Source organism: Camponotus floridanus, unplaced genomic scaffold (genome assembly GCF_003227725.1).
Source record: "Camponotus floridanus strain SB8 unplaced genomic scaffold, Cflo_v7.5 scaffold254, whole genome shotgun sequence".
In the NCBI taxonomy this organism is placed as follows: domain Eukaryota; kingdom Metazoa; phylum Arthropoda; class Insecta; order Hymenoptera; family Formicidae; genus Camponotus; species Camponotus floridanus.
In genome coordinates, this window is record NW_020229386.1 from 60,381 (window position 1) to 77,083 (window position 16,703).

Below are 16,703 nucleotides of genomic sequence, written 5' to 3' on the forward strand. Positions count from 1 at the left end.
ATGTATCTTTTCCCTACTCTCACTTTCTTTCTTTTTTTTTTTTCTCTCCTCTTTTCGCGTATGTTTTCTTTAATCTTTTTAACTTTATTCTTAAATGTTTGTTTTTCTGTCAGATTTTACTTTAACAGATTTAATTTTGGTATTTGCACACAACACGTATGAAGTAAGAGGTGTATTTATTATATGCCATAGCAACATATAAACCATAGTAATATAAATTACCTTTTCAAAAAAAGGTAAAAAAAAGAAGTCGAGTCATCTCAGTAGTAAAACATTATTGTACAAAACTATTTTACAAAAAATTATTTTAGTAAAAAATTGCTGTATTAAAAAAAATTGTATAAAATAGTTGTTATAACTATCTACAAAAATTAATGATATATTTAAATAGAAAATTACGTCGAGAATGAAAGAGTGCGATTTTATTTTATGTTTATCAACAATGTGTGTATGTCTCTCTCTCTCTCTCTCTCTCTCTCTCTCTCTCTCTCTCTCTCTCTCTCTCTCTCTCTCTCTCTCTCCCTCCCTCCCTCCCTCCCTTCCTCCCTCCCCCCTCCCCTCTCTCTCTCTCAGAAAGAAAACACATCCTTTACACCAATTGATTCCTCTCATTATTTTGTACATAAAAGTATTAAGGTAGGATAATCGAAAAATGAATATTTTACTAGATATTTTATGGTTTATGTAAAATTAAGAAATAATTTCAAGCCTCATAACTCGAAAAGTACTCAATGAAGAAATACTTTATTATAGTGTTTTGAAAAGCTCTCGAGATAAGCTACAAGAATAAGTAATAAAAAATAGGGAGTTCCATTAAAAAAATTGAAGGTGGCCTTCACGTGACCTTCAAACAACTTTTCAAATTAAAACCAATGATACCATCTTATGTCCCCCTTCAAGCCATACAACTTTTGTCTGAACAATTTTTTTGTATTCGGCTTACCAACGGAGATATTCAGGTGCGTCGATTAAAATGGGCCACGGTGTATATAGGTATATTATTAATCTTAGTTATAAGAGTGACCATGCTCAATCGTCAAATCATTAAGCGATAAGATAATCAGCTCCTCGCTCCCACTCTTTACTGGATGGAGCTAAATCTCGAGCAAAAGGGCTTAACCAATTAGAACCTTAAGACACTCCTCTCTTATTGAAAATCTAACTCCTTGGCCCTAAGAAGGGAGTAATAGAAATCATTTGATTCGATTTTCAAAGATTCCCATCATCCAGTAAAGAGGAGGAGCAACTACTTTAAAAAATGCAAGCGCAAGGCGCGAGGACTCACTTGCTCTCTAGTTCACTAGTTCACTAAGTGTTCACTAATAAGCACTAACCAGCACTATAAGCAGTACAGTTGACAGCTCCAGTCAAGATTCAGTCATTCAATTTTAAAATTATATAGCCTCGGCGATCCTTTTCTTGCATTATGCAATTAAGTTATTAATTTGTTTTATATCACAATGAAAATGATTTTGTTAATATTTAATTGTGTATTATGTGAAATTTCTGATGAACATCTTCATTACTCGGCTCATGTTATAAACCTCCGACTTCAGTCATTGCAATTTTATCAACGCACTTATTTTTATGATTCCAACGAGTTGTGAGTAAATTTGAGTAATTTTTATTTTCTCCCTTTCCCACATCTTACTATCTCATAATCTAAAACCTATATCTGATAAATAATTTTAAACAGTTTAATAATCATTAAATCTTTACTAATTACTATCAATCAATCAATCAATCCTTGTCTCACTTCTCCTCCAGTCTCATTCCTTGTTCTTCCTAATTCGCTTAGAATCTCCGAAAGGCGATTCGCGAATAAATCTCCTAAGATCTTTATGCATTCGTTCAGGATTTCAGCATTGGAATTCATGAATATTTCCTTTATTTATTCGCTCTGGATTTCAGCATTGGAATTCCCGAATAAATCTCTTAAGATCTTTATCCATTCGTTCAGGATTTCAGCATTGGAATTCACGAATATTTCCTTTATTTATTCGCTCTGGATTTCAGCATTGGAATTCGCGAATAAATCTCCTAAGATCTTTATCCATTCGTTCAGGATTTAAGCATTGGAATTCGCGAATATTTCCTTATTTATTCGTTCTGGATTTCAGCATTGGAATTCGCGAATACTCTTCCGCTCTCCGAAGATTCCGAAGAATAATCCATTCCACTAGTTTCCTTTAATTTTTTCTCTTTTTCTTTTCTCTCTCTCTATTATCTCTCTATCTATTTTCTTTGTATTATCACTACTTTTGGGAGAAACCGTTGAAATAGATAAATAATATTTGAAATAACTAATAATTTTCGAACTTAGACTTGGCGAATCTCTTTTTTAAAATTTTATTATTGTATTTTAATTTGGACCTGTGCTTCAGCGAATTTAGAAAATTTTAATTCTAACTATACACATACGCGAGAATATATATATATATATATATATATATATATATATAATATATATATATACAATACATACACTCACCCACACATCCACCCACCCACACACACACACACCCACGCGCGCACACACGCACGCACACACGCACGCGCGCACACACACACGCACGCACACACGCACACACGCACGCACGCACACACACACGCACGCACACACACACGCACACACGCACGCACGCACGCGCGCGCACGCACACACACACACACACACACACACTCACTCATGCATAACTACAACTTCTAAGATGTATTTTTCTTTCCTTATTTTTTTAAATGTATTTTTTTAATTTAATGTAGAATTTAATTATTTAACCCGTTCTCTTCCCTAAACTCTGAGATCGCACTAGGTCCTATCCCGCGTAACAAGGATTAATTTTTCGATTAATCTTACAGCCCTTCACATTCGTTCGACCCGATCCATACACACTCCCGAATAAAATGTGTCACGGGGTAAGTAAGTTACGTTCTTCCATACAGCTCATCCTTTCAGGGTTTGGACGTAACAGTTATTTTAGCAAATTCCTTTTTTCATATTAACTCATCATATATGTCTTCCAAAATATCAGCATTAATAGGCGCCACACAACATTCAGGAATCTGTATGTTATCATTAAAGTCGTTTAATATACCGTCTCCCATATCTAATAAAAACTTTGCAAATTCAATTTCTTCTGCTAGAACTCGCATATTTTGTGTTAAAGAAAATTATCAAGGAAATAAATTTTTAAACAGTTTTTTTTTAACTAAATTTTTTTGAAAGAATTTTCTATAAAATGTATATTTTTAATAATAAATTAGGGGTTTCCACACTTTTGGTAGACCCTGTATATATATATATATATATATATATATATATATATATATATAATATACAATACAAACACTCACCACACATCCACCCACCCACACACACACAACCCACGGCGCACACACGCACGCACACACGCACGCGCTGTTTACATATTATTTAAATTTAATTGCTACCGAACAATTTTTTTATACAGCTCCTCTGTAACAATCTTTGAATCTTCACTGGTTTATTTCCTTCTCTGTATATATTAGAGTTTTAAGGCACATCTACATAAGACGCAGAATACGAGTCGCAAGACGCAATACGCAAAATGCAAGTCGCTGATCACGAGACTTTTGCGTCTTTATAGTCTATATAGTCCATATAGATATACAGCGAGCTCTCTACATTATAAAAGAATTAATGAAATGTCATAACTTCTCTTTCAGAGCAACGATTATCATTAAGAAGTTAGCTGCGTCAAATCTTGCGATCTGCGATTCGCATTTTGCGTCTTATGTAGATGCATCTTTATTATTTTGAACAGATAATTACAACAGAAATGATAACTTCACACGTAATAAACGTTGCTACACAATTGAAAATAAATATAATTATTGATTTTTTTTATTAAGCGTGTAGATTTGCATAGAGAGACGAAGCGATAATTCTATAATTGTTCCGCACATTACATTAAGAAAGATTGGATATCAGAAAATGGAGTAAGGAAATAAACCAGTGAAGATTCGGAGATTGTTACAGAGGAGCTGTCAAAAGAAAAATTGTTCGATACGCAATTAATTTAAATAATATGTAAACAAATATATATATATTGATCCCCTTTCTTAACGTTTCAATTTCATTTATATTAATTATAAAATAAAATTTTTATTTAATATATTTTGGATGAGATAACAATTTCTTTTTCTAAAAACTTGACATATTCATAGAAATTTATTCACATTCAGGCAACTGTTTAAAAATTTATTTCCTTGATAATTTTCTTAATAATATAGATAATTTGATTATCAAGTTGTGAGTTGTATATATTATAAATATACATATCCTCCTATATATTCTATATTATGTTCAATGTTAAAGTATTTAAATAACGCATTTTTTATTGTACTTCTTGCAATAGATGAAAAATGAATATATGTAAATAAGAAATATTAATCTTAAAAAAACATTCATTTTTTTCAAATTTTCAATGCGGTATAATTGTTTGGAAAGTTGGATTAAGCAAATTTGGATATCAGACAAGGGTGGAATAAAATAATAAACTGGTGACAGATCGGAGATTGTTCAAAAAAAGCTGCTAAGAGAAGAATTAATCGGTCATCAATTAATTTAAAGACTAAATAAAACAGGTATATGTGTAATATGTTTTAATATTATCAATTTAAATTATATTTACTATAAAATTTTTTATTAACATATTTTTGATAAAACAACAAAAGAATTTCCTTCTTATCTTAAAATATCTTAAATTTTTATTAAAGTTTATTCAAACTTAGAAAATTGTGTCTCAAAATTTCAATTCTTGATCATTTTTTCTTTAAATTATATGCATTTTTAATCTGATAACCAAGTTGTATTTGGATATTATTCCAAATATATTCAAGATGTTATAAATATGTTATAAATATCTTCAATTCAATATTATGTTCACTGTCCAAATATTAAATACGCATTTTTATTATGATTCTTACAACTGATGAAAAATATTATACAAATGAGAAATATTTTTTATTTTATTAAAGGTATTCAATTATTTTTAATACATTTTTAATATTTAAAATTTAACTGGTTTTTAATTTCATTTACATTAATTATAAAATAAAATTTTTATTTAATATATTTTCGATGAGATAACAATTTTTTTGTTAAAACTGGAGATATTCATAGAAATTTATTCACATTCAGGCAACTGTTTAAAAATTTATTTCCTTGATAATTTTCTTTAAATATTATAAACATTGATAATTTGATTATTAAGTTGTAAATTTTATATGTTATAAATATATCCTCTTATATTCCATATTATGTTTAATGTATAATGTATTTAAATAACGCATTTTTATTGTTCTTCTTGCAATAAATGAAAAATGAACATATTATGTAAATAAGAAATATTAATCTTAAAAAAACATTCACTTTTTTCAAATTTTCAATGCGGTATAACTGTTTGGAAAGTTGGATTAAGCAAATTTGGATATCAGACAAGGGTAGAATAAAATAATAAACTAGTGACAGATCGGAGATTGTTCAAAAACAGCTGCTAAGAGAAGAATTAATTGGTTATCAATTAATTTAAAGACTAAATAAAACAGTTATGTGTGTAATATGTCTAAATAATATCAATTTAAATTATATTTACTATAAAATTTTTTATTAACATATTTTTGATAAAACAACACAAAAGAATTTCCTTCTTATCTTAAAATATCTTAAATTTTTATTAAAGATTATTCGATTTATTAAAGATTTCGAACTTAGAAAATTATTGTGTTTCAAAATTTCAATCATTGATCATTTTTTTTTATATATTATAAGCAAGTTTTTAATCTGATAAGCAAGTTGTGTTTGTATATTATTCCAAATATATTTCCAAATATATATAAGTTTTCTTATCTTACTTCGACCTGAAGGTCTTTTATGCGATTTAGAATTTGTGTAAAGCTTTTTTAAATTATATACATCATATAAACAATACTTTAGAAATTAAAGTAATTTTAACTCATTTAGTATCGATTACGAATTAATATCACATAATTTATTGTACTTGGCTAATAATATTGATCTTATATCGGTTTTTAAATATTTTATTTTTATCACTCTTTTAGATTTTTTAATTTTTTTTATGTACTTGGCGTATTTTTTACCTTTATAAGGTTTTTTTTTATTATAGAATTATGTTCTGAAAATATACAAAAAAGAATATACTAATACAAGATATTCAAAGTATATTCTGAGAATATATGAAAAATAATATACAACAAGAGATGTTATGGGAAATTCTATGGAATATTCTGGGATGTGTATTACATGTGTAACGTATATTTACAGTATTACAAGTATATATTACAAGTATGGGTATAGAATATTCGAGTGACATCATGTGCTGTGTGAGATGTAATAAAATAAAAAATATTCTAGTATTTTTTTATCTTCATTTAAATTTCTTAGATTATAACGTATTCAAACTTCAAAATTTCGAACGAAATCATCTTTATGGTTGTTCTGAGTATCTCATCTCTTTCGGAGTAAACTGACTGAAAATAATAATTGTATTTATTAAGATAGGAAGGAGATACCATTTACATACTTTTAAGCCTATTTACACATATTCGTGACGTGTCAGTGCCGTACCAAGATCGTGTTAGTAACATCTGTAATATTAGTGATGATTATTCACATATATATCCGTATAGTTTGATCAGTTTAAACTTATTTAGTAATTTTCAAGATAGCTCAGTTTACAGACGATAAATTAGCAATGATTAGGCAATATACAATTTAAGAGTAAAATATGTTTCGAAATATTTATAATACTGTAATATGTTGTATTTATTCAGATAAGTAATATATCTGAAATTAAAAATATTAATGTAATATAAAGTATTTACCATCTTCTTTCATATCTGTTTCAATCTTCCTTCAAATACCGAGTTTGAAAGAAGTTCATATTTAAGATGTGATAAATCGTATAACACGGGATATTGACGCACTAATTCAATGAATTGTTCGTCATTCATTTTTACAAATGTCTAAATAATGCCTAAAAATGTCTATATGAATATAGGTATAAGCTTATAAAGATTTTTCCATGTGAAGCAAATCACTTTTTTTAAGTCAAGATGTGGATTTGGATGCAAATAAAATATAATATTAAGCATAGTTTTGCTGTAAAATTTTATCATAAAATTATACAATATAATATTTTCATCTAAATCCACGATTTGATCCAAGTGATTTGCTTGGCACTAAATACTCTATAAATAAATTTATTGACAGTCATAATGTATCCATGAAAAAGCAAAAATCGTTTACAATAAACATAATCACTATGTGGATACTGAACTGAAATTGAACGACCCGAATACGATACTAATTCGGATATGTGTGAATACGACCATCTAAAAACAAAGGGACAATATTTATCATCACTGATACTGATGGAAAATCACGGAACTAAATGGATACGGCACTGACATGTCACAGATATGTCACAGATAAAAATAGACTTTATCGTAAAAATAATTTACTGCTGCAAAATAATTAAATCGCGCAATGATTTATATCAGGAGAGAGATTGAATCTTCTGAATTAAAGTATGAATTTTGATTATATTGTCACTTTTCTAATAATTTTTTTGAATGTAAATGTAAGTGTATTAACTATATTAATTATAAATGTATTAATTATATTAAATGTAAATAATATATTAACTATAAAAAAAATATATAATTAGTACATTTCATTTTATTTATGATTATCTTAACCTTATCTTGATATACATATATTTAAGATATCAAATTAATTATTATTCTGATAAAGCAAATATATTATCTATGTCATGATATGTGATTCAAAGATCAGAGGAATTCAAGAAGACTGAACTTTATTAGACGACACATCGAATCAAAAGATGATGATTATTATTATATTTTTATTATCCATTCTTAGTTTATTAGTATATAATTATTATGTGCATCATAGAAGAAATGGGCAACTTATTAATCTTATCCCTGGACCACTAGGCTATCCGATTTTTGGTAATTCATTGGAATTCCTTCTTTCGGCAGGCAAGTAAAAATTTCTAATATTTTAGTTAAGCAAAAATTTTAAGTATTTAAATTAAGCGTATCCATCATTTATGAAAAAGCGAAAGTTAAATGTATTCTGAAACACATACATATACTTATCAATATTACTGAGTAATGAATACACAAAGCCTGCAAAGGTGTTACAAAAAGCAGAGTAAAAATCTGATAGATTTTTTGATGCTGAAAAAAAATCTGGCCGTAGAATTTTTCCAGCACGTCAAATTTTCGAGTAACTTATAATTAAATAGTTCAAAAACGGCAATTTCGACAAATTTCATGAATTTATTATGGAAGAACCTAATTTTTTGAAATATTTCTGCCAATGACATTATATCACGGTAGTGTCTCGCGCCAAGTTCATGAGAAACATTTTATGTATCTATACGCGAGTCGGACAGTTGAAAATAACTCAGATTACCGAATTTCAGTAACGGCTGAACGGATCGAATTTTTATTAGGATTAATCGATAGAGCGAGTTGGAATTATACAGAGTGTGTCTGAAATGCACTAAACTTTAGGAGCATATTCTAGAAGTCAAAATAAGACTTTTTTCCTATGAATATGGATCCGCAAATGAGTTCCCCTTCGAGTTAGAGCCCCTAAAGTTTGGAGAAAAAATTAAAAATTGACTGTATTTCAGAAAGAAAAAGGTTTTGACGTTAGCTATCACTCTCTCTTGAGAGATAAATAAATTTGCTTTGCGGGTGTTTGATCAATTTTACACATTTTCGAATTTTAGCTCGGAGGGAAGTTCATTTGCAAACCCATGTTCATAAGGAAAAAAGTCTTATTTTGATCTCTAGAATACGCTCCTAAAATTTAGTGCATCATTTCAGATACACTCTGTATAAAGAAAATATTTTTATTTTTGTGCTATGTGATCTATAAACGGAGATATCATGATGTAATATCGAAATTTTTATTTAAGAAATGTCTTTATCACCGTCATCAACACATATGTACACAACACATAGAAAGAGAAAACATATAGTTCCTACTCTCGACAGAAGATTATGCTAGCGACGCCTTGCGATATTAATGACATGTATCATTAACCACATTTTGAGTAGTAACAAATAATAAAGTGCAAGTTAAATAATAAATGTCTAAAAATTTAAAAAAAAAATGGCATAAGAGCCAACGCATGGAACGCAGAGAAGCAACAACTTTTTTCTTTTTTCAATATTAGTTTATTAAAAAACTCATAGTACAATATATGTATACAGGGGCTTCAAAAAGTCACGTAATGTTAAAATATCTCAAAAACGATCAACTATAATGAAAAATATGTAAGGAACAAAGTTTTAAGACTAAATAAAATGTATCTAATAATGATGATAAGAATTTAACCTTGAATGAAGTACTCAAGATCATATGAAGATCAAGTTGATTTTTTTAAATGGAACTCCCCATTTTTTATTGCATATTCTTATAACTTATTTCAAGAGCTTTCCAAAACATTATAATTAAGTATTTTTCGTTAGGTACATCTCGAGTTATGAGACTTGAAAGTTACAGTATCGCCAATGTAATTTGCAATTAACAATTCCATATTTTTTCTTAAAAACAACTGTATGTTTTCTTTACACCAATTGATTCCTTTCATTATTTTGTATATAAAAGTATCAAGGTAAGACAATCGAAAAATGAATGGTTTACTAGATATTTTATGGTTTATGTAAAATTAAGAAATTATTTCAAACCTTATAACTCAAAAAGTACTTAATGAAAAGGTACTTAATTATAGTGTTTTGGAAAGCTCTCGAGATAAGCTACAAAAATATGCAATGAAAAATAGGGGGTTCCATTTAAGAAATTGAAAGTAACCTTTATGTGACTCTCAAATGATTATCCAAGGTCAAATTTTTGCCACCCATCTTCTATCCCCCTCGAAGTCAAGCAACTTTTATTTGAAACATTTTGTTGTACATTCAAATATAAAAAAGTTATTGGAGTGGATCACTTAAAATGGCCCACCCTGTATATACAGGGTCTACCAAAAGTGTGGAAACCCCTAAATATCTCGGAAAATATACGTTTTACAGAAAAGTGTTTCCAACAAAAGTTGTAGGGTTTAAGAAGATCTATATACTGATTCTATCAGTTTGACCTTGGATGGCGTCGTCAAGGTCAGGTCAAGGTCACATTGACTTTTTTAAATGACACCCCCTACATTTGATTGCATATTCTTATAGCTTAATTCAAGAGCTTTCCAAAACACTATAATAATGTTCATTTTTATTAAGTACTTTGCGAGTTATGAGGGTTGAATGATAGAGTAGCGCCGGTATTAACATTATCCAAGGTGTACTACATGGAGGTTACTCGCTCGGATTTGCATCTGTTGTGTGTGTGATCCAGCTAACTAAGGCAAGATCGGTCGTGGATCCAGTCAGCAAAAGCAAAGACCCAACCAAATTACAATCGAGCATTTAAAGACCTGGAAAGCAATCGACATAGTAAACAGTAAATAAATTTGTGGATGCTCATTTATCATAATAATTGTTCGAAATGTGTGCGTGTGCGTGCGTGCGGTGCGTGTATACAGAGATCAGGTTAGGTTGCACCAAACGATTGCAAATGTGTTTCAATGTGTTAAAGTAAATGCTGAAAGTGGCTGCCATTTACTTCCTGACAATATGCTAATCTTTGGTAGAATGTAGAAATGACTTTACGATTCGTTTCAAAAGGTATCAAAGCCATTTCATCCCTTATTCGCTGTATCAATTCGTGAATGGTTTTAGGTTTTGTTCTGTAAACCTTACTCTTCAGATATCCCCATAGATAATAATCAAGAGGAGTTAGATCTGGTGACCGAGGTGGCCAATCCTCTCCTCCCTCATTTCCGTTCCTTCTTCCTATCCACCGTAGCGGAAAAGTCTCATTTAAAATACGACGTGGTCCTGCACCAAAATGAGCAGGAGCTCCATCATGCTGAAACCATATTTCTTGGAAATTATTTGGAAAAGTATTCTGTATGGCTGGAATTATTTGATCAACAAGTAATCTCTCATACCTTTGAGCGTTCAAATATTCTTCAAAAAAAAACGGCCCTATTAAATAGCCATCTATTATTCCGCACCATACATTTATTTTTTGTGGATGTTGTGTGTGAGTTTCCCGCACCCAATTCGGATTCTCATCTGACCAGAAACGAAAATTTTGATTATTAACTTCTCCCGTTAAGGTAAAAGTTGCCTCGTCTGTGAAAACAATTTGATAAGGGAAGATGGGCCGGACATCTATTAGTGCCATCATTCTTTCACAGAAATGTATACGACGCTCCTCATCTCCGTTTTGCAATTCTTGAACGTATTGCAATTTATATGGATGGAACTTGTTCTTCTTTAAAATTCTCCAAACCGACATGGGAGCAATATCGTGAGTTTGAGCGACTCTCTGAACACTAGAATTGGGATCTTCAATAAATGTCTGCAGAACATCAAGTTGTTTTTCTTCGTTGGTTGCAGACAATGGTCTTCCTGACTTAGAGCGATTTCTTACGCTACCAGTTTGTCTAAAACGTTCTATTGTTTTTAACACAGTGGACTTATTAATTCGACGGTTCGGATACGTGTCATTAAATAATCGAACGACATCAGAGAACGATCTTTCGTTATCACCCCATCCACGCATCATGAGGATAGTGATTCTTTCACGTTCCCGACAAGTCGCCAGCCCCATTTTTAAAACGTTTAATTTTAATTAATCGTACGTTGTATTTGGACGATAACAATTAATTTCTGCTTGCTCAAAGCTGAAGTTAGAAGGTGCTCGTTCTTTGATAGCTTTATACATTCTTAGTTGAATTTTAAATGCGAGTTAGACTGCATGTAGTGCGTCACATAGCGGTAAATGAAGGAACTAACGAGACGTTTCATACACGTTTTATGGAGCAATTTTTTGGCAATTTGACTTCAGCGAAATATGAGGATATGTTGAGGAATCGATCTTGCCTTAGTTAGCTGGATCACACACACAACAGATGCAAATCCGAGCGAGTAACCTCCATGTAGTACACCTTGGATAATGTTAATACCGGCGCTACTCTATCATTCAACCCTCATAACTCGCAAAGTACTTAATAAAAATGAACATTATTATAGTGTTTTGGAAAGCTCTTGAATTAAGCTATAAGAATATGCAATCAAATGTAGGGGGTGTCATTTAAAAAAGTCAATGTGACCTTGACCTGACCTTGACAACGCCATCCAAGGTCAAACTGATAGAATCAGTATATAGATCTTCTTAAACCCTACAACTTTTGTTGGAAACACTTTTCTGTAAAACGTATATTTTCCGAGATATTTAGGGGTTTCCACACTTTTGGTAGACCCTGTATACACAATTTTTAATTTTGTGAAATAGATAGATAAATTATATTATTGTTTAATTATGTTGAGTTAAATATTTTATCTATATATATATCTATATATATATATATATATATATATATAAAATTATTTTTAATTATATATAATTAAATCGCATTATGCATACCTTTATGATATATAGATATAATATATAGATATAATATATATAGATATAATATACCTATATATATATATATTTATATATACATATTGGGTTGGCCAAGTCCATGCGTTTTATTTTAACAAAGGCAAAAACATCTAAAAAAATATGTGCGGTATATGGTAAGAATACCGTGAAAGAACGTGTGTGCCAGAAATGATTTGCAAAATTTCGTTCCGGAAATTTTTCTATCCAAGACACACTACCACACGGCCCGACCAGTTGAGCCAGAGATTGATCAAGACAAAATAAAGACGATTAATCGATTAATTCAAATGTATACTGTGGCTAGTTGGATAAATAAAACGCAGCGATTCACAAGAAACGTCCAGAATTGGTGAATTGTAAAGGGGTTGTTTTCCATCACGACAACGCCAGACTACACACGTCTTTACAAACATGGCAAAAATTATTGGAGCTGAGCTGGGATATCCTACCGCATCCTCCATATTCTCCAGACCTTGTTCCTTCGAACTATCACCTATTTCGCTCCCTACAAAATTCTTTGAATAGACGGCGCTTTTCTGAAGAAGACAAACGACATTTAAAACAGTTTTTCGACGAAAAAGACAAGAAGTTCTACGAACGAGGAATTATGAAACTGCCTGAAAGATGATAAAAGATAGTAGATCAAAAGGACCAATACATTATTGATTAAAGGTATTGCCTTCTATGTAAAAATTATCCATTATTTAACACACATGTAAAAAAACCGCACGGACTTATTGGCCAACCTAATATATATGAATAGATGAGGTTAAAATCCTTACAAAATTATATTATATATAATTAAACATAAACTTTCTTTCCCGGGTCGTGAAACTTTTTTTGTTTATAAATTTTTTCTATTACTAATCTTATCAGTTTGGATGGCATCGCCAAGGTCGAAATAAGGTTATCTTAAATTTTTTTAATGGAATCTCCTATTTTTTATTACATATTCTTGCTTATTTCGAGAGCTTTCCAAAACACTACTAAGTTATTTCTCATTAAGTACTTTTAATTCGAATTCTGAGGCTTGAAATAATTTTTTAACTTTATATAAACCTTTACATAAAATATCTAGTAAAAATATTCATTTTTCGATTATCTTATCTTAATATTTTTATGTACAAAATAATGAGAGGAATCAATTGGTGTAAAGAAAACACAAAATAATTATTTACTTTAGGAGAGTAACCTCTGATAACCTTGACCTTGACTATGTTATAGAGGTCATCTTTCTGAGTAACCTTTAGAAGTTTTCATCTGTTGCTCGTGATTCATTGAAAAGTTATCAACATAAGAAGTTATAAATCGAATGTAAGTTTTATTGACACCGTGTAGATAGAACTATACCCACATAGAACTTGATTTCCAATGGACGTCCATACAACCTTCATAACTCCATACGACATCTATGTCCATGGTGGATATTGAATAGATTTCTAATGGAAGTTCTTATTACCTCTCATGGTAGATATCTTCTACAAATTCATCATGGATGTCTACTGGATATCTGTTATGGATATATAATAGATTTTTACATACATATGTCTCTAATAGAATTCCATATTACTCCATATTACCTCCATGTAGATATCATCTACAAATCCATCATGGATGTCTATTGGACATTTGTTATGGATATATGACAGGTTTCTACATGCAACTATATCTCTAATAGAAATCCATATTATCTCCATGGTAGATGTCATCTACAAATCTAATGGAGATTTCAAATCTCCATGGTAGACGTCTAGTGGACATCCATTAGAGGTTTTTGTTCCGTGTGGGATAGTATATGTATAATCTATATAAATATGAATCGTAGTATTTTCGATTCTTATTTATGTAAAAGTGTTCAATGATTCTTTAGACAATAAAATTCAAATTTGGTTTAAATCAGAAATAGGTCTGGATTAGGTTATACCCTTCGAAAGTGGAGCCTTCCACAAGGGGATGATATCCACTGTATCCATGCGTATACATTTTACTTTGACTCTTAAAGTTTGTTGATCAAATGGCCGTATAGACACGTCCGACCTTCTCCCATACATCTCTATCTTTTCTGGAGGCTTGCCACGATCCTATGGCCCTATTTAAGGTTCATCCGCCACTGCTATTTGGCACAATGGAGATTTTAGTATTTACTAGAGGGATCTTGGGGGATGTGGTTACTCTACGACGTGTTATGCTCGCCGTTTCTTACGGAAGGCCAGTCGGAAGCCAGCATGCAGTGCAAGCGAATGCCGGCATTTATTTGATCAGTGAGCGACCTTTTCAAGGATTCTTTATAGCAATCGGCATTGCATCCATCGAGCAAGATACCAAAACATCGTTCTGGAGTAGCATATCCTGTGTTAAAAAGCAGCATTAGGTATGAGGTCTGGATAGCTCAGTGGTCTAGAGCAGTTACCCGGATAGTGAAAAACTCGGGTTCGATTTCCGATCCAACCACTTGCACCTCACATATTTTTCTAGTCTGCGAATATTGTTTTCTAGCGTTATTATTCGTTGGGCTGAAAAATGAATGCTCTCTCCACAGTATATGCGTCGATGTCGTTACCACGAGTGAATTCTGTCGCTCATTGATTAAATGAACGTAGACATGTCCGACCTCCTTCAATATACATCTCTATTTTTTCTGGAGTAAACTTTGCAAAGTACACGCGAGATCCACCCTACACTATCTCTGAGTCACAAAACGAGGTCTATTATTATATGGTTCCACATGGGTTTGCAACTTTCCTGCAAAACAAGGTCTACCTCACACTATCTCTGAATCAATGCGAAACGAGATCTATGGTTTCTCACTTCACATGGAAAGTTACAAATCCATGTGGAACCATACAATAATATACCTCGTTTCGCGCTGACTCAAGGGTGGTGTGGGGTAAACTTCGTTTCGCATGGAAAGTTGCAAACCCATGTGGAACCATACAATAATATACCTCGTTTCACGTTGTCTCAGGGATGATGTGAAGTGGATTTCGCATAGAAAATTAAACTAACTTTGCATAGAAAGTTAAAATAACTTTGACCTTTTTAGAAGTCAAATCAACATTACTTAGGAATTCATATAGTCGCATGTTGCATATAATTTGTAGAAATTTTTTCGTTAATAATTTTTTAATAAACAACGAGCGACAGCTAAAACCTTATGAAGATTATTCAGAAGAGTGACCTCTATAACATAAGTCAATAGAGACGTTATTCCCTTAAAGTAAATAATTACAAAATATTTTACTAAATATTTCATGGTTTATGTAAAATTAAGAAATTATTTCAAACCTCATATCTCGAAAAGTACTCAATGAAAAAATACTTTATTATAGTGTTTTGAAAAGCTCTCAAAATAAGCTATAAGAATGTGTAATAAAAAGTAAGAGATTGCATTTGAGAAATAAAGGTAACTTTCATGTGACTTTCAAACAACTATCCAAAGTCAAACTGATCAATAAATAGATCATTTCAATCCCTACAACTTTTATTTAAAATATTTTTTTGTACAACCTATATTTTTCGAGATAATCCGAAGTGCCGACTTTTTTGTTATACTCTGTATACTTACAACTGTTGTATTGTCTACAAAAATAATGATATAAAAAAATTGCACTAACTAAGAAAATAAAAATATGTATAAGATAAATAGAAGTACAAGAAAGAAAATTTATACAAGTTAAATAGAAATATTTTAATTGAAAACTCTATTATACAAAATAGTTGTTTTAATTTTCAAAAATAATAATATTAAAAAATTAAAAATTTATTTACAAGTCGAAAACTGAAAATTAATATAAAACAAAAAAGTAAAAAAAAATTAATTAAAAAAACTTGGCTGCGGCCAGATTCGTTTTCATCAAAAAATCAAATCCTACTCTGCTTTTTATAACTAATCAAATCTAAAATTTCACAAGCTCTTATTTTTAAAATAATTCAAACTTATCAGTTTAAATCTTTTCACAATAATATTTATAATCTTAATTATTGTTAAATTGTTTTCAAGGTAATTGTGCATAAAAGGGGCTTCCTCTCCGATTTACTTTATTTTTAAATATGTTATAGGGGAGATCTTTCCGTAATTTCGTATATATATACAGGG

General features: G+C 30.6%; 1 protein-coding gene across 1 annotated transcript in view; it reads left to right on the top strand.

Moving 5' to 3' along the window:
- The first annotated feature begins 7,869 nt into the window (after window positions 1–7,869).
- Window positions 7,870–16,703, top strand: part of LOC105248042 (cytochrome P450 4C1) — a 31,760-nt gene continuing 22,926 nt past the window's right edge. Inside the window, 1 exon segment of the mRNA XM_025409305.1 lies at window positions 7,870–8,064. Within this exon segment, the coding sequence (XP_025265090.1) occupies window positions 7,908–8,064 (157 nt within the window). The 5' untranslated portion in view covers window positions 7,870–7,907.